Source organism: Neolamprologus multifasciatus, chromosome 2, assembly GCF_963576455.1.
Source record: "Neolamprologus multifasciatus chromosome 2, fNeoMul1.2, whole genome shotgun sequence".
Lineage (NCBI taxonomy): Eukaryota > Metazoa > Chordata > Actinopteri > Cichliformes > Cichlidae > Neolamprologus > Neolamprologus multifasciatus.
Genome location: NC_140440.1, coordinates 24,616,490 through 24,633,989, shown reverse-complemented (window position 1 = coordinate 24,633,989; position 17,500 = coordinate 24,616,490). Strand labels below are relative to the sequence as shown.

The 17,500-nt window shown below is 40.5% G+C and overlaps 3 protein-coding genes across 15 annotated transcripts in view; 2 read left to right on the top strand and 1 right to left on the bottom strand.

Annotated features, from left to right (window-relative positions):
* znf185 (zinc finger protein 185 with LIM domain) overlaps nucleotides 1–7,972 on the top strand; it is an 18,646-nt gene extending 10,674 nt beyond the window's left edge. For 8 of the 10 annotated variants that reach the window (XM_085133387.1, XM_085133425.1, XM_085133419.1 and 5 more), the window contains 10 exons: nucleotides 19–72; nucleotides 196–264; nucleotides 553–684; nucleotides 949–990; nucleotides 1,317–1,352; nucleotides 2,070–2,141; nucleotides 3,476–3,550; nucleotides 3,664–3,711; nucleotides 5,003–5,117; nucleotides 5,364–7,972. In XM_085133387.1, coding sequence (XP_084989513.1) covers nucleotides 19–72; nucleotides 196–264; nucleotides 553–684; nucleotides 949–990; nucleotides 1,317–1,352; nucleotides 2,070–2,141; nucleotides 3,476–3,550; nucleotides 3,664–3,711; nucleotides 5,003–5,117; nucleotides 5,364–5,459 — 739 coding nt within the window. In that variant the 3' untranslated portion in view covers nucleotides 5,460–7,972. The remainder of the gene's footprint in view (nucleotides 1–18; nucleotides 73–195; nucleotides 265–552; nucleotides 685–948; nucleotides 991–1,316; nucleotides 1,353–2,069; nucleotides 2,142–3,475; nucleotides 3,551–3,663; nucleotides 3,712–5,002; nucleotides 5,118–5,363) is intronic. The other 2 variants (XM_085133403.1, XM_085133395.1) reach the window with 2 other exon arrangements.
* Nucleotides 3,799–11,879, bottom strand: pofut4 (protein O-fucosyltransferase 4). 4 transcript variants are annotated; one of them, XM_085133525.1, is made up of 5 exons: nucleotides 11,729–11,879; nucleotides 8,548–8,889; nucleotides 8,031–8,411; nucleotides 7,051–7,673; nucleotides 3,799–6,877 (listed from the first exon to the last, which is right to left on the bottom strand). In XM_085133525.1, exons 2-5 carry the CDS (start codon nucleotides 8,887–8,889, stop codon nucleotides 6,727–6,729), a joined length of 1,497 nt encoding a protein of 498 aa, XP_084989651.1. In that variant the 5' UTR covers nucleotides 11,729–11,879; the 3' UTR covers nucleotides 3,799–6,726. The 4 variants fall into 4 exon arrangements, with proteins under 4 accessions (XP_084989651.1, XP_084989637.1, XP_084989644.1 ...); XM_085133511.1 differs by lacking the exon at nucleotides 11,729–11,879 and adding an exon at nucleotides 9,029–9,268 and having other exon boundaries at nucleotides 8,031–8,405; XM_085133518.1 differs by lacking the exon at nucleotides 11,729–11,879 and adding an exon at nucleotides 9,090–9,266.
* On the top strand, nucleotides 11,333–17,500 carry rab9b (RAB9B, member RAS oncogene family). Its single transcript, XM_085133576.1, is given in 3 exon segments — nucleotides 11,333–11,463; nucleotides 12,398–12,818; nucleotides 12,820–17,500. Coding segments are annotated over 2 exon segments (609 nt in total). The 5' UTR covers nucleotides 11,333–11,463; nucleotides 12,398–12,471; the 3' UTR covers nucleotides 13,082–17,500.

The window sequence follows — 17,500 nt, the reverse complement described above, 5'->3', positions numbered from 1 at the left end:
TGGCTGTTTTAACATCAGCACTCAGCGGTCATGGGAAACCAGCACAGACCAGGAGTCGAACACAGAGGAGAGGTGATGACATGCTTTGATGTACTCTTGCACCCCCACACTATATACTCTGTGCTTCATTCATCTACTTTCACCCATCCGTGTCCATTGCGTGTTAAAAGCCTTTCAATGTCTCTCCCCTCTCAGCCAAGAAGCGCAACCAGAAGCAGAAGGCCAAGCTGAAGATCAACAGACAGTCATCACGTTTGAGAGGAAGTAAGTGATCTTGGATATTGGCTCCTTTTTATTTCCGTAACCTCCTCCCTTTTCACCCCGGTGAAGTAGTGAGACTCTTGCAGCGCCTTGCTCACCGAGTCGGAAGACATTGTGCACTGGCGCTGATGAAAATAGGTCATATATTTGTTACAACTTTCCCTCACAACTGTGGTAAACCCCCCCCCCCCCCCAACTCCCCCCTCTACCTTTTTTGTCTTTGGAAGAATAAACATCATGTGAACCGGCCATCTTCCAATGCTGCTATGTCTTTGTTTGTTTGTTTTCAAGGTCCCTTGAGAATGACTCTCCGTGGAACCGATGGACATCACCGACTGTCTATACCATCCCCACAGAAGAGGAGGAGGACGACGACGAAGTAGAAGAAGAGAAGCAAGAGGAGGAGCAGGGAAGGTATCTTCGGTATGGTTAAGCTCATTAAATGCACATTAAAGCACCTTTTTGAAACTATTTTAGTAGGATGTGATTATAGCACCTTAAAATTCAGTGGCTGTCAAGCATTTAATTGAAAGAAAGCTGAACATAAGATGAAACATCCTCCCGGCTCAGTCGGAGAATAATTAACTTTTTCAGCTTGTTCTTTTTTTTTTCTTTTAAAACTTTAATATTGTCTTATCTTTACCTGTACAAACTCATTATAATGCAGGAATTTCGTCTCTTTTGTAGCACTGAGGATACACAAACGGTCACAACCATCACTACCATCAGGTAGGGAAAAGGGGTTTTTTTGCGTATTGAGATTGAAAACTGTAGAGATTAGAAGAGCTTAGGTTAAGAGCATGAGAAGATGTATAAGTGGAGGTTACAATCACACTGCTTGGGAGGAGGGCCTCAGATCAGGCAGTGGTGCAGTACTATATAAAGCAGACCACAGCTGGTCAATAAACCCTGACCCTAGTGGAGCTGTGAGCCAGAAAGATCAGTTTCATACACATTTTTAAAAAATGCAGCAGTCTCGCTTACTGGATTGCATCCAGCTTATTGACTGCTTCAGTCTACTATAAAAGTCTAACACTGTTTTCTTTACTTTCCAGGGAGATACGCAGTGAGCCTGAGCCCTCCATGGATCGGTAAGTTTATGATCTTGTAAAGTCAGACAGCGTAATGCAGAGGGTTATTTTCTCTCTCGTCTGTTGATTTTCTCACTTTTGTAACAACACTGGCTTGCCCTTTTTTTTCTCTTTTTAAATCCTTTCATGCCTCTAGAAATTTGAGCAATGGTGCGCTGTTGCATGAAACTTACATTTACCTGTTCTTCAACGAGTGGAATAAATGGTTATTTTATGAAATGTATCTAAAAACAAATGCACGTCATCAAATATTTAGCACGTGTGGGTTTGTGTTACGCTTTCACCTTCTGGATCTGCTTTTGTCTCTTTGTAACGCAACCATTTTTAGTAGGCGTAACTGAAAATGGTTAGTAACTGAAAGTTATCCATGAAAGCTACCTGTAACTCCATCATGACACCCGGTTAGACAGATTTTCATTTCAACTCTATTACTGAAGTTGAATGACAAGATCTGCTCTTCCATTGTCTTTCAATTTGCCCTCATTTCCTTCCCTCTAATTATCAGCCTCCAGATGTCAGAATAATGATGTGTATTAGAGATGTCCTTTTGTCAAATCACAGCCCGTTAACCAGCCTGTCATTAACAAGCAGTGGCAGAAGTGATTATCTCCTGAGCTGCATTTGACAGATGTGGGGTCCTTCTCTATAACCCATCACTGTAATGCCATCATTGAGTGAAAGATGATACTAATGTTGATGCACGTTGCATGTCTCCAGTTTTGATACCTATTCCAGGACCATAAGAGAAGAGGAGCAGAGAGTCAAAACCCCAGAACCTGAAACCAAAAAGTGAGTGACTGTACAAACTATAAATTTAATTTGGATTGACAGCATATGTAAGTGTGGTCAGAATCCTAAATACACTCATGGCGGGTGTAAATGTCAAGATAATTTGGGGCTTTAAATTATTTCTTTGAACTGTTGAAAAGTATACATACACAGGCTCAGACATATGTACATACATGTCCACTAATATTTGGTTAAATGTTCCTTAGCCAGTTACGCTCAGATGCTTTCGGTAGGCATGAACAATCTTGTGGAATAATTCTGGCTGGATATGTCACCGCTCTTCTTGAAAGAATTGGAGTTATTTTAAATTGCTTGGGTTTGCTACCAAGGACCCGGCTTTTAATCCTATTCCACAAATTTTCAATAGGACTGAGGTCGAGGCTTTGGGAAGCTTATTCCACAAGCATAATATTAGCCTACCTTATCCATTCAAAACCAGTTTTGATGTGTGTTTGGGATCATTGTCTTGTTGGAACAGCCAGTTGTGTCCACATTAAATCCATCTAGCTGTTGGTTGGATGTAAAGGTGAAGAATTTGGAGGTAGTCCTCCTTTATTATTCCAATCACTTTGTGCAGTGTACCAGTACCACTAGCAGCAAACCAGCCCAGAGCGTGATGCTACCACCACCATGCTTGACAGCGTTCTTAGGTTTGAAAGCCTCGCCTTTGACTCCTCCAAATATACCTCTTATCATTATGGCCAAATAACTCAATCTTTGTCTCGTCTGGCCATAAATCTTTTTCTCCTAAAAGCATTTGATCTGTCCATGAGGACAACCGCAAATTTCACTCAAGTTTGAAAATGTCAATTTTGGAGCAGGAGCAATTTGTGATAGTTTGAGTCTTCTTCTGGATTTTGGCAAAGTGGTGATTGAACTGATGAACCTGGAATCTGCAGTTGTTTAGAAATGGCTTCCAAAGATGCTCTCAACTTATGTGAATCTACAATTCTCCTTCTTGGAACAATGGAAAAGTCCAAGAAACTCAGTGAACATCTGAGTATTTGTCAGTCCAATGAGTATTAGTAAAACAAATCCTTTTTATGCTGGCAAAGAGAAACTACCAGTCAGTCATGATCACTAATGAGAAGTTAGCAAGCTTTGGCTTTGTCAAGTTAAAAGGCATTGAAGCTTTAGCACTACTTATTAAAATATTTAAGTTGTGTATCCAATTTTTTTTAAGCCATTAAAGATGTATGTCATGCAATCATTCCACCCTGAAAAAAAAATCATCATGAAATTCATACCCATGATGAGTATATGCAAACCTCTGACCACAATTGTGTATATATTTTAGCTATGTGTATTAACCCACCTTTTGCCTCTCCTTTAAGGCCGTTTGTGTTTGTGAAGGAGTATGTCAATGCAACTGAGACGTCCTTGCAGAACCCCAGAGACACGCTCAATAGGTGGGGCCAATAAATTATTTACAGTCAACTGTCATATTGATATAAAATACTGGTTTAAAAAACTGCAAGCACTGCCCTCATGATGATTTACTCATTGATCTTGTTTCCAATAGTAGGTCAGATTACCTGACTTCAAGCTCCACCAGCTATTCTTACTCCAGGTAATAACACAATCTGAGCCCTACTTCTCTCTCAATACTTTAACTGCTTTCACTTCTTGCTCTTTAAATGGCAGTTCAGCTTCCCCCCCCCCCCACTAACGTCATTTAAACTGTATTCATGCGTTTCTCAAAACTCCTTCTTAATTACACTTCAAACCCTTTTAGCTGTGTAAGTTTAACCTGCTGCTACTGTGTCCATTTTCAGTTCTCACAGTTCAAGTACTTCAGCTGGAATCACTGTTTATAAATCTGAACATGTTTCAGGAATAAATCTTACATAGCAACATTTTAACCTATGGCAGGAAAATACTGCACATTCACTTTTGAACCAGACCTAGACGTCTCTCTATCAAAGTTTGAACTATATATGTGTATATATATCTATATCTATCTATCTATATATATATATATATATATATATATATATATATATATATATATATATATATATATATATATATATATATATATATATATATATAAATAAAAATAAGAAACAGTATTAGAAATTCACCTAATTAAAAAAAACAACAACTGAAAAACAACTTGAGCACAGGCTTCTTGGTTGGCTTGCTGTTTGGTACAATTAATCACAAAGCAAGCCATATTTTTTCCAATTTTGGCAGACTAAAAAATGCTCCAAAAAACAGAGATACTGTAGACACAGTTGAGAAATTCAGTGACATGAATCAGCTGAGATTCTGCTTGGAAGACAGATAGCAGTTATGACTGAGTACCTGCAGTTTTCAAGGAGATAAAAAAAAACAACTTTTTTTTGTACCAGGTTGTAAACATGTTGTGTTTTTTCCTTGTCACGAAGTTTATTATTTTAACATGCGAGTCTGTGGGGGTTGCCATGGTGCTTACATTTCACCTTCTTCTTTTAGTATCTCTATCGCAACTACTAGCATTTGTTTTAACGTTTGACATATTTCAGTTACATATTTCGAGTGCTGAGCATGTGTAGCCTCTTGGTTATCCCTACGGCACCTCCATAAACAAGACTATTCCCTAAACGCGTTTTAAAGCCGCAACCACAGCTATAAGCCGCAGCTCTTTCTCCCCCACTTTGTTATTTCCGCTGCTGACAAAACTAGATACGTGCAAGCAGAAGGGCAGAAATTCCACCAAGCCTGCTCATTAAGAGGCTGAGCATGGACATCAAAGGATTATTTACACTTATTAATTTCCCTCACATAGGACTCCAAATATCTTGTTATTCAACCAGACTGAGCTTCAGTGCACTGTACCTGTTCCTGATTCAGTGGTCAACTTATCTTTTCTCAATCAGCTACCCCAGGATCCCACCGTCATCTACCTGTACATACTGCGGAGAGCCGGTGGGAAATGATGCCAAGATTACCATTGAGCACCTCAACATCAACTGCCATCCTTCCTGCTTCAAGGTAATTTACTCAGATACAACATTGCATTTTTTTCCTAAATAATACCGCAAACAAAATACACCTTTAAAAAAAATTGTTTGGCGAATCAAAAATAGCATCTTTGCCATCAGCTGTAACACAAATCATATTTGTTGTTATTGCCAGTCCAGGCAAGTTTAACCAGATAATTACGTTTTTGTGGCTCAAATCGTTTTCCTGCAAAAATTTCTCATCAAGGCGTTATCACGAGGTTTGCTTATCTTTCAGTGTGATGTGTGTAAGAAACCCATGGGAGACCTTCTCCACAGTATGTTCCTGCACGGTGGGAAAGTCCACTGCGAGACCTGCTACAGGGCCATCTGATCATCAAGAGCTTCGCAGACCTCCTCTCTCTCCTTTCTGTCATGTTAATTTGCACGCAAAGCGAGAACTGCTCTTTTTTTCCAAAGTTTGCACTGCATTTGTTTGAACTCCTGATTAATGTAGCTTAAAGTGACCGGCGAGTATGATTTCTTAAACTTGATAATGACATATTTTAAAACCTTGCGTTGTGTTTTGATGGTGGTGAAAGCTTTATCTGCTTCGGTTTACTATGAAGGATACGTCTGTCCAACATCACACACTGACGTGAACAGACTAATACTGGTGAGAGGGATACAAGAATTTAGCAACAAGAGGAAATTAAAAAAAAAAAAAAGAACTTGGTTACAAAATGTTTACTTAATTTTTGCTCTTCTTGATACAAAATAGTGTTTGCATGTATGATGCTTTGTTAGCAAAATAAAACAATTTCTATAATCCTGGTGTAAACATGTCATATAAAAGTAGTTTGCTACCAGATACATGAGTCTCAAGAGTGTTTCAGAAAAGAATGATTGGTAGTTATTGCACATGATCCTAAATGATGTAACAGAAAATTGTCAGACAAGGTGATATTCTAACATAAAAATCAGAGTTTTTCCAAGCTGAGCTGATCCTGAGAACTCTGGTAACATCCCAATGCGAGGTTGCACTAAATTTACATTTGCACCTCTCCTCTGCTTGGCAAAATAATATTTTCCTTGCATAGTCACAATAGCTTTGCATCTAAATGGGATTTTAGCTAATAGCCATCAGCTACCTGCTGAGTAACTGTAAAGAAGCTGATGCAGTCGTTTGGCTACCGTCTTGATGGTCTTCACACACAGTTAGGCAGAGCTCCCGCGGTACAGAGGACAAGTCTTTGGCTCTGCCCCAGTCTAATGAAAAGGCGCATCCCATGAGAGTGTGCCCATTTGGGACAATGGTCCTCCAAGTAGTTAATACTAACTATGGGCAATATAATGGAACCTCAGCTACGGTGATAAAACCGGTTGGAAAATATTCGCATATAAAAGTCTAGAACGTTATTTTCCCATTACTGAGCGTGGGATGAAGGCAAAGTTTAATGTCAGCTCAACAAAATAGCAAAATTTGTTTCAGGATAACTAAACTACTCACATGGGTAAAAAGGGGGTGGGGTTGGCTTGGGTGCAAAACTATGAGCAATGTGTACTTCATTCCCTCATTTAAACAAGAGGGGGGATACATAATCTGGGGCACTCCTATAATCCTGGACGGACTCCATCCTCTGTTTGTTTCAAGGCCTGTGTCAGTGTTTTCCTTTGGCTCTGCTCACAGCAATGTTTTGGATGTGCTTCCACAGCAGAGAAGGGTCTGACTCGTTGTGTCTTATCAGAGACTCCAGCCCCTCTGCTTGGTCGAGGCTCTGCCAGTAATCCTGAGGCCATATTTGCAACCATCTGCGGACAGATAAACAAACAGATTAGGCTCATCACAGAGGATATTTTAATTAGACTATTAAAACAGACAGATTCCGCTCCCCGCAGGACATTATTGTTCACATTTCAGTGCAGGGAAAAAAAAAAAATTATGTCAACACCTGGTGCTGGGATTCATTTAAAGACAAACTCACCCATCATCTGAAGGTAAGTCTTTGACGTCTCCATATCCCGGACTGGGGAGCGAGCAACCCATGTGAGAGTTATTAGCCATTTTAGGCCGAGGTGGTTGATTCGTCTTAGGGGCCTTTTTATGTGCATGCTCTGCAGCTAATCGAGCATTCTCCTGGTCACATACGTAACATTCAAATCCATTCAGGTAGTTGGGTTTACTCATGTCATTCACCCCCCACTCGCGGGTCTTCAGTGACTCTAGCAAACGAGTATTAGTGATGCGGCTGGGGTTCTTGAACTCTAAATATTTAGCATATTCATCGTCATTCTCGTCCAGATGTATGAGGAAGTCGGCAAGAGCTTGGGGTGAGGGGAAGTCATCTATGATGATCACCGAGCGGTCGTTGGGCATCCAGTCCGCCACCGCGGAGGCACCTCGATAAATGGGAACGCACCCCTGGTGGAGAGGCCGCCACAGCTTCTCAGTCATGTAATCTGGACACAGGCCATTCTCCAGAGCCAGGTGGAACTTGTAGCGCGCCACAAAATTCATGAATTTTGGTTCTTCACCGGTAGCAGTGGCCGTGTCCTCCAGATATTCTGGTAGGGGTTTGTTGTTCAAGCATTTCCCATAAGAATCGATCTACACAGAGATAATGTTTGGAAAGATGGGAGACACAGTTAGGGCATATCTAGGAACAGATTAATTATTAAACAATGACAGATTTGGCTGTTCCACTGAGTATTTTCTATACAAAACATTTACACATTTGCTATTGCAATTGGAAGCACAAAGATTAGTGATTTTTATCTGCTGTGCAGTGCATAATAAAATAAGAAGAGATATTTACCACTGAGAAAGAATCTCAGCATTTGTGTAAAGCAGAAAAAAAAACATTAAGGGTAAGGGACCGCTATATCTTTCATTAAAAAACAACAACACAGGACCATAATCTCTTTCACTGTGGTTATTACACAGCTGAATTATTCTGCACTTTACCTTCATGTACTTCATGAGCTCCTTTACATATCTGTCTCTGTCTGACGGTACATCACAGTGAGACTGCATGTAGAGCACTGGAGCCAGACCCTCCCTCCTCAGGCGGTTCTTCTCTTCTAAGGACACAGCTACAGGCTCCAGCAAGTACTCCAGAGAAGGAAGCCACTGAAGGGTCAAGGAGTAGTCTGACTCCCTGCGAAACGTAGCGGTGTAATTGAACAGCCGGATTCCCGGCCCATGAGAGAGGACATAGTTATTCATAGGTGACTCTTCGTGGAACAGTGCCCAGGTTTGGTGGCGGAGACGAGGGAGAGGCGCCTCATATGCCCGGAAGTCTGTCCCATAAAAGATGATGGATGTTGTCCGTTTGTACAGCTGCACCTTTCAAGATCAAACCCAAGATTAGTTGCAGAGCAACCCGAGAAGCTAATTATTATTAATGTGTACATGCATCTTCCTCCTGTCCAAGGCAGGAGATTCATGAAAGGTGTTTTAGGGGGGTAAGTATCTCGGGTACCTTACGATTGCTCGTGACCAGACAGGAGGACGTGGCACAGTCAATGCGCTCAGTGTCGCCTGGAAAATGTGGGAACAGCCCACCGCTCCACCAGAGGAGAATGGGCAGCTCCTTGTTACTGCGACGGTCGCGGTTCCCTGGTCCTCTGTATGAAACCACGGAGGCAAACTCCATCTCTGAGAGAGCACTCTGAGGCTGAAAGGCTCCTCGGTCAAGTGCATCCAAGGCCTCCAGGGGAAGCACCTGGTCATCTGGAAAGGAGGCAAAGGAGACCCAGACCCAGCAGAGGACCCCGAAAAACCCCAGACAAGCAAAGGGCAGAAGCCTGCTCCTACCCGCCATCTGCAGGGGTGAATTGAACAAAGACACACATTTAAAATAAACACCACATTACTGTGTAGGGACAGCAGTATGATTATTTTTGCTTTATAAATGCGGTTGTATAAATGCGGTCCGCTACGCAAACAATCCAGCGACTTACTCTACAGAGCCAGTGTTTTCCGAGCATGAAGAAACATCGGAATATTCACACTGCTTCCTACCATCATCTCCGCGGGAAACACGTGAAAGGGGCTTTTTCTTAGCTTACAAAATAAAACATCTAGCGCTACTTTTCACGTAAGCTCGCTTTGATGAGCAGTGCTAACGAGATGCCCCAAACATCAGTTAACAGCTGACTTCTTTTTTTGTAGAGTCCTGATTTTCTTCTTCTTTAGGTCTCAAAAATTTCTCACTCTAGCGCCACCTACAGCCCGGGAGTAAGATTGGGTCAGACAGGTTCAGTTCAGAATCTTTTGATACTTAACGGATTTTGCCACAACAAACGCAACAAATCAGACATAAAAACATAGAGTATATGTTTTAAGATAAAAAAAAAACCACCTAGAGATTTATATGAACTTTAAGAAAATACAAAAGTCATTCTAAAAACTAACAACATTAGCAGAATTAATAACACGTCCTTTATGTCCTAAAATAAGATTATCTGAGGAAACTTGCATTCAATCGGCTCAGCCGAAAAACCATACCACAGTGGGTACACTTCTTGCAAAGCTATCTCCTAATTCAGAGTAAGGTAAAGGCTCAGTCACAAGGAAGGGACAGCGATCTCCTTGCATCCTGGTGATTGTATTGAATTTTTGTCACATTCTGCAACCAATTGGGGATTGTGGTAACTAAATGGCTACACAGAGCTTGAGGGTGTTGCACTCTTACGACCACTTTTGATCACAAGAAGATTGCATGGGTCACCTGATAGGAGACAACCTTTCTGCAACAGTCACAGTCTGACCTGGACCAACTACAGTCACTCCGAGAGAGATTGTCAAAGGTTTGCTAATAACTGTTGTCTAATTTATAAATGCAGACAGATTGCCAGTTTATTGCCATCAGTCTTGCTGAGTAGAAAAGAGTTCTCCTTTCCTCCTGTTAACTACAGTGCAACACTGGCAGATCTTGATTTGGATGTTAGTGTAAATCTGATGTTTCCCATTTAAAAAAGCATTTTTATTACTTTTACATTTTTGAGGTTTGAGCTTGACTGTGCAGAAGAACGTTTGCATAAAGCTTGGCACTGCAGGATGTGTTCGTAGTTTATGCTAAAGGGAGAAATTTTACTGAGAAATTCATGAGCTAATGGCTCGTGTGACTGAGCCATTAGCTTGCTCCGAATAAGGAGGCAGCTTTGTGTGTTCAGTATTGGATGGTTTTTCAGTTGACTTGATTTAATGTAAGTTAATTAATATCGGTTAAATTTAATGTAAATCAAATTAATGTTTAATGTAAGTTAAATTAAATTAGGCCAGAGTTTAAAACTCATACTTAAAAGATGACTTTGTGACTTTGGAATGAGGCGGGGAACCAATCATGATCCAGTTTTCAGTTTTCACAGGTCAAACGTGGAACTTTAAAGTCTACGGTAGATATTTAGACTTCAACAGTGGAATGAGCAGTTGAAGAGTTTGTATAATTTGATCTTCAAAAATAATATCAGTCTCACAATAGAACTCAGTTCTCAGATTTTTGTGTAAGTAAAAAGTGCCAGAAGTCAGTTTCACATCATGGCTACACAGAGTTTAGCAGAGGGGGCCACCCTTGTGAGGTCAGTGCCATGAAATGCATCCAGAGTAACATTTAGTAGACCTGAAGTGAAAACCACATCAGCTCAACTGTCAGGTCAGAGCATCTGGTTTTGTTTACTGAGAGACAGAAAGGCCACTTCATCACATCAAGTAGATATGTCAAAAGATGGATGGTTAGTTATCTCAGAGAATGAATAGTTGTCACTAAACCACTGTTAGAGAAGGGAAATTAAGTCCAGTTCTGGGTTTAAATGGGTTGGAAAATGATCAGTAAATCAGTAATCAGTAAATTATGCTTGGACAACAAAGTAGAAAGAGACAAAGCAAATAGTAAGATTTACTAAAATTCTTGCACATTTTTCATAAATCCAGCTTTTATTCAGACTGAACTCAAATGCAAAATATTACAAACTTACAGTTCTTAACAAAACGATTACCTACGACCCAATGTACGATTTATGCCACAGATGCCCTAAATTAACAGTACTGATAATTTCCAAAATTATTTGTGTTTCTGTAAAGGCTAACGCTAAAATATAATTATTGTGGTGTATTTTAGAAAAAGCAAAGCATATAAATGATGTTTGTTTTTTTTACTAAGATGACACATTACAAATTACTAGCATTTAGTGTATTAATGCAATGCTTGATTAAGTTTTTACTTCCGTTTGTTTATCATTTGGGGTATCCGCTTAAATTACGGGCTTTAGGACCCCGCTTTGCTTGGGCGGTGTGCACGTGCAGGTCCGCGATGGGGCGCGCACGTCACGACACTGAATCTCAGTCAGATGTAGGGTAGCGGGACAGCCACGCAATATTACCTACCAGAAGCAGGGTAAGTAGAAATAAATGTTTCTATGATATGCATTCAGTTTTGAAAACACCAGCCCACTGCAATAGTCTCTACTGGTAACTGCGTCGCCTTTTAAAACTCTTCTGAGCCGCATATAAATTAGAGCTAACGGTTAGCCTGACCGGGATGGAATGTCAACAAGGCATCAGACTAGTCGGCTAGCTTGCTAGTTTGATGGGAGGGTTGCTAAGCCGGTATACATTACAACCGCTTTACTGTCTCGCATCCCGTGATTTAGAAGTCTTACCTGTTTCGGTTCCCATTTAACTTCTTCTCTGAAGCACTTCTGCGGACAGTTTCACAAACAGCATCGACAAGAGAGTTCAGCGAGAGTTTTTGTTTTCTAATAGCCACAGTTTGGCAAGCTGGTACATATTTGTGGTTTGCGCAGGTGCAGTGGTGGTGCTGTACAGAGTGGATTTATGGTGAGCCGGTTGTGGTGTCGGGGTTTTCCTCATGATGTACTACAAAAAAAAAAAACCCGTTTTCTTTAATGTTTAATTTTTACTTCCTAATCTGTAGTTGACATCTGTTCACTGTAGTGCATAATGTGTGGACTAGCCAGTATTATAGTTTCATGTCGTAAACAGCAGGGCTGTCTGCTACCCTGTATTTTTCTATGCCAGAGACCTTTGGAAGACATCTCGGTCCTTCACCCCGTCATTTTGTCCCTGAAGCTAGTCAACCATTACACTTCTGTCATGTGGTTTTAATTACGCAGAAAGGTTTACTTCCAAGTTATAACAGTTATCCTGTGGCTGCTGACTGTTCCCCTAATTACCTACTCGGAATCATCAGCGGACACAAATCCACAGACTGCTTTGGCTTTTAAATGTTTTCTGAGAAGTCATTATGTTTCATATCCCAATGACCAGCAGTAATTTCCACATCTCGTTTTCACCCTTCCTGTTTCTAGGTTAGGTTCACCCCGGTTTACCACCAAGTGGGGAGGACTTTAGCCCTGTGAGGAGGCCTAGTTGGGTGGGTGGCATGATGAGTGGGAAGAACCTGCTGCTCAAAGTAATCCTACTGGGAGATGGTGGAGTGGGCAAGTCCTCCTTGATGAACCGCTATGTCACAGACCGGTTTGATTCCCAGTCTTTCCACACCATTGGCGTGGAGTTCCTTAATCGGGACTTGGAAGTGGATGGACGCCTTGTCACTCTTCAGATATGGGACACAGCCGGTCAGGAGCGCTTCAAGTCACTACGTACACCTTTCTACCGAGGCGCCGACTGCTGCCTGCTCACATTTGCCGTGAACAACCTGCAGAGCTTTCAGAACCTTGGCAGCTGGAAGAAGGAGTTCATGTACTACTCTGACGTCAAGACCCCGAGCGGTTCCCTTTGTGGTACTGGGCAACAAGATAGACATGGAGCAGAGGGAGGTCGGGGAGGATGAAGCGCGGGCCTGGTGCGAAGAGAACGGCTGCTGCCCTTACTTTGAGACCAGTGCTAAAGATGACACTAATGTCACCGCTGCATTTGAGGCAGCTGTCAGGGAGGTTCTGGCTGCTGAGGACCAGATTGATCATGCGCTCTTGAGTAGTACTATTGATCTCCATGGAAACCGCAAAACCTCCCGAAGATCTTGTTGCTGATTGGATAGGTGTGAATCCACCCTGTTTTAATCCCTCTGGCTGAAACTTGCCTGTGATAGTTTTAAGAGCCAGTCATATATTGTTTATGGTACGTGTACTGTTGGTACAAGGTACTGAGTGCAGTATTCCCTGAAGATAATATGAATAGGATACACCTGCTCTGAGGAGGCGTATCAAGGATTTAGCTGGTTTCTAGAATGTTGAATTATTGCTCCTACAAAGGTACCGGTACACTTACAAGCTGTGCTGCCAGTAGTATGGTACAAACCATTGTTTCCAGCTTGTGCAGGGACTATAGCATCTAGTGCATTTAAGGGATTAACTTTAATCAAAATAATATAATTTGGAATTAATGCATTTGAACAAAGAATATACCAATCCACCTTTGAAGAGCACTCCTTTTTTGCTCTGTAAAGCTGTGTTTCCACCATAGGAACTTTCCTAAGGGACTAGGAGCCTTTGAAAGGACTCTGTATGTTTCCATCAAAGGGACAAAGGTCTAAAGATTAAATTCTCTGGGAAATGTTTACCTCCAAAAAGCTCCTGTTTGTGCAACAATGTTTTCCCTTGGTTTAGGAACAGTGGTAATAATGTTTGCAGCACTAAACTTGTAGCATTCAGCCAGTCCATCTTAGTCGTCTTACTTCAAGTTGTTGCAGTTGCTTATTTTGCTTACTTTAAGGCTTATATCGGAGATTACTGTTGTTAAGCACAACACTCAGACTTGGTTCGTCTGCCTGGTTTATCTAAAAAAAATATATATATGAAGAGAGCAGTTGTGGTTGAGTAAGTTAGAGAGTGCAGTGTTTTGCTCAGAATTGGATTGTAATTGTGGTGGTACCAGGGGTGCCTTTGTAAATGTGCCCAGAAATTACGCACACCCACACATTTTTAAATGAAATTAAATAGTGTCTCATATAATGTGCCCCTCTGACTCTTTAATTTCCAAATATTTTGGGAGAAGTAAATAACGGATATATTCAGCTACCTGTCCACTAGATGGGTACTACCAGACACCCCACAATATATTATTATTACAGTATTTTACTTCCAATAAGATATTACTGTGATTTTTAGCATTTATCATTTTTTAACATTTTAACCATTTATTACCTTTTTTAAACTGCAAATTTCATCCTCAGAGTAAAACTTTGTAACAGTTCTATCCAATAAGATAACATTATCTAACTCCAGTTATTTTTTTTGATACAAAATGAGACCGCCAAGCACACCAACACTGTCACTAAAACCTGCGGTAAATGTTGCCACAAGACAGGGTCCGTCTATTATCAGTCTGCGATTGAATGGGGTCAACTTGACAATTACATGTAAATTGTTGAAAATCTCAAATCTCTGTTGCTGTATAGATAGAAAGAAATTCACATTTGTGCTCAGCAACCTTCCCGTTCTATAGGAATGTAACCAGAATACATCCAGCTGGCAGCCAGTTGACTCAAGTCCCCTTGTATGTGCCTGTATTTATACAATATCGCCACACATAATGTCACGACACCGTGCTGTAGTGATTTTTGATTTCTGAGTCGTTCATGCTGCAAAATTGTCCAGATACAAACGTCCACCTCCTTGAATAGTGTTTGGAGACGATTGTCTTTGCTCTTCTCAGCAGTAGTGACATGTGAGCTGCTCTCTACCTGCTGCAGATGTTTGTTAGTGGTCTTGTGGTTAGTGGTCACATCTACAGAGCAGAAAAAACAAACCTGGAGTCCAAGACTGTGGATTCTGAGTCTATGAGATGAGAAATTCTGGTCAGCCTGCTGAAAGGCAGAAAATAGGACTGGACTGGCCGGGGCTAGCTGGTTAACGCCAACTAATATTTCAAAATAAGAGTGAGGGGACTGTCAACTAGTAAATTGGTCAAGAATGGCTTAATTAAAAAATAGATGGAAAAAAAAAAAAATCTAAAATGACTTGCAAAATCTGCCCTGACAGCTGTTAATATAGCTGCCATTCTGCCCAAATAAGTTCTGTGTTTGGGGTAAATAAAGTAACTGGAGTAAATAAACAGAAGAAGCATTGTTGGTGAAGTTTTTCTGATTAGAAATGCTCTCACCCCTAAACCACCCTGAGGGAAGAGGCCTATGCCAGACTTTGTCCAGGCTTCATCTCGTTGACTGTGACCGCTCCGTTTTTTCTGTGTGTGTGTGTGCACAAAGACCTACATAACTGAGATGGACAGAGGCAGCCGATGTAACATGGTTACTATATATTTCAATAGTCTGACATGTTAAAAAAAACAAACAACAAAAAAACAGCCAGCACTTTTTAATATGTCCAGCTTCTCTATGGATCTTTCACTGCAGAGGAAATGGAGACTAATGATAGTCTATAGGAAGCTTTTTGTTATAAGAGAGGCTCAGGTGGAAATGCAGCTTAACACACAGTAGCTCTAGTCACTGCTCCATTTTCTGTTCATGAAAAAGTCTCATTTTATGAGATGTGTCGGCAGTTGTTGGAGAGCTAATGTATTTTCCTGACACTGACTGTGTCTGTGAATGACAGTGTTCCCAGTACAGGCAAATATTGAGCTTCAGAAGTCCCCACATCAGTGAGATAACAGCATTGAAGGTACGGGTTATTTAAACGATTGCTGCACTCAAAAGGAAGATGAACTTGTTTGTCTTCAGTAGCAAGGGAATTGTAAGCTTTAATTTTGCTGTTTCAAATTTGAGCAACGGTGCGAACAATTGTGGTACCCTTATTCTGTTAATTATATTTTTCTTCCACTGCATTGTAGCTGGATGTGTCAGGGAATCAGACATTATTGTTTTTACTTCTTGTAATTTATGTACATGTTTACTAAGGCCAGGTTTTTTGGGGGGGTTTTTTGGTCCAGAATCAGAAGTAGTACTACTGGTGATAGTGTTTATTTTTTGTGTGAAGCACGTTCCCATCCTTCAAAGTGTTATATTTTTTTGTAGTTTTACATTTTATATCTAACAAAATTGGGCTTCAATGTTTGATCAGGTACAGGTTAAAGTCCTGATGAGTAGAGAGGTTTATAAATATTAATGGCACCCTTGTAATCCTGTGCCTGCCTTGTGAATTGTTCAGTAGGCCTTAAGATTCCAGTATTGTAGCTTTGCCTATTCTGATGGGCTCCTGTACTTCACCAATATACAACATATGCTTTTTGCTGTCAGTTCAGTTATTAAAAGTCTCAGCTGAATGTGGTAGTTTGACCACATGGATTGAGTCCTTCCATATCCATTTAAACAGTATTTAGTGAAATGTACAACCTCATATTCTGATACTTAGTGATATTTACTTGTTTTCAGCTGGGTTGTTTTGGTACTTTCTACAGATACTGTGGACTTTTCTTCCCTATAGTTTTACTGCTGTCTGCCTGAGGGATTTGCTTTAAAAAAAAAACTTATTTTGAAACAATAATATAGCTTAAATTCATTTTGAAGAATGTAATTTAACATTTAAATGTATTGTTATTCTTTTGATCTTGAAACTGCATCTTCTCAAGCAACAAATTCAGTTGCACGAATCGGATAAAATATTTCTCTTTTTATAGGATGCATAAAGTTCTTATTATGGCCCGTGTTCTCGTAACGGTTTCTGTAATGTTGGCGGTCTTGTGTCGTCCGTCAGCGTGGGCTCACAGTGTTTGCCTTCCGAGTCAAAATTGAATCATATTTCAGTGAGCGTGCAGACTAATGGCGAACATTACAAGAGGTTCACTTTCAAAGTGCACCAAATCTAATCAGGTACTTTCGTATTCTCCTATTATGTGCTTTTTTTTGGAAATGTAGGCTTACAACAGCTCATGCATTTGATTGTGTGTTTGAGTACTGGTATTTTTATTTTTTTAACTGTGAAGTGAGTAGGGCTTTTAATATCAGGCTGGTAGTCTACATTAATTCAAAGCAAAAATGAGGGCTTTTTGCTTATTATCAGTGTTAATGTTTCTGTAATGAGACAAAAGGCTGATGTCTTACAATACGATTCCAGTTTTAATCCTGTTTCAACAATGTAGCTCATCTCAGCGTTTACCTGAAGTCTGACATGCCTGAGAATCCAATATTTATAACCTTCAGTATCACGATAGCATCTCCTGTGTCACTGCAGTCCTGCCTAATGTCAGTATTTTTTTTTTTTTAATGTTGCTGTAATATTGAACGTAAAAGCTGATTTTAAATTTTTTGTGGGCTTGTCCTTGTGTAAATTGTATTCATTTATAATGATGTACAAAACAACACCTAACATCCGTTCCCCTTCAGTGCTCAGCCAAGGAGTACGAGTTAAGCTGTGTGAAAGTTAAGTGTGTTCATCTTGATTCTGTGTTACTGTAATGAAAAACTTCCCTTCTTATTGCACTGCTGAGTAGAAGCCTGTCATGAATGCGCTCCAGTGCTTGGCTACAAATAAATCATGCAAACTACCAAATAAAAA

What these genes read in the sequence shown, in the direction of transcription:
- pofut4 (XM_085133503.1), bottom strand. Translation starts at nt 9,055, where the DNA reads ATGCTCGGAAAACACTGGCTCTGTAGA. An exon ending in AGCTCATGAAGTACATGAAG is followed by an intron (nt 7,674 to 8,030) that starts GTAAAGTGCAGA and finishes ATCTCTGTGTAG; the next exon opens with ATCGATTCTTATGGGAAATG. An exon ending in GACTTACCTTCAGATGATGG is followed by an intron (nt 6,878 to 7,050) that starts GTGAGTTTGTCT and finishes ATCTGTCCGCAG; the next exon opens with ATGGTTGCAAATATGGCCTC.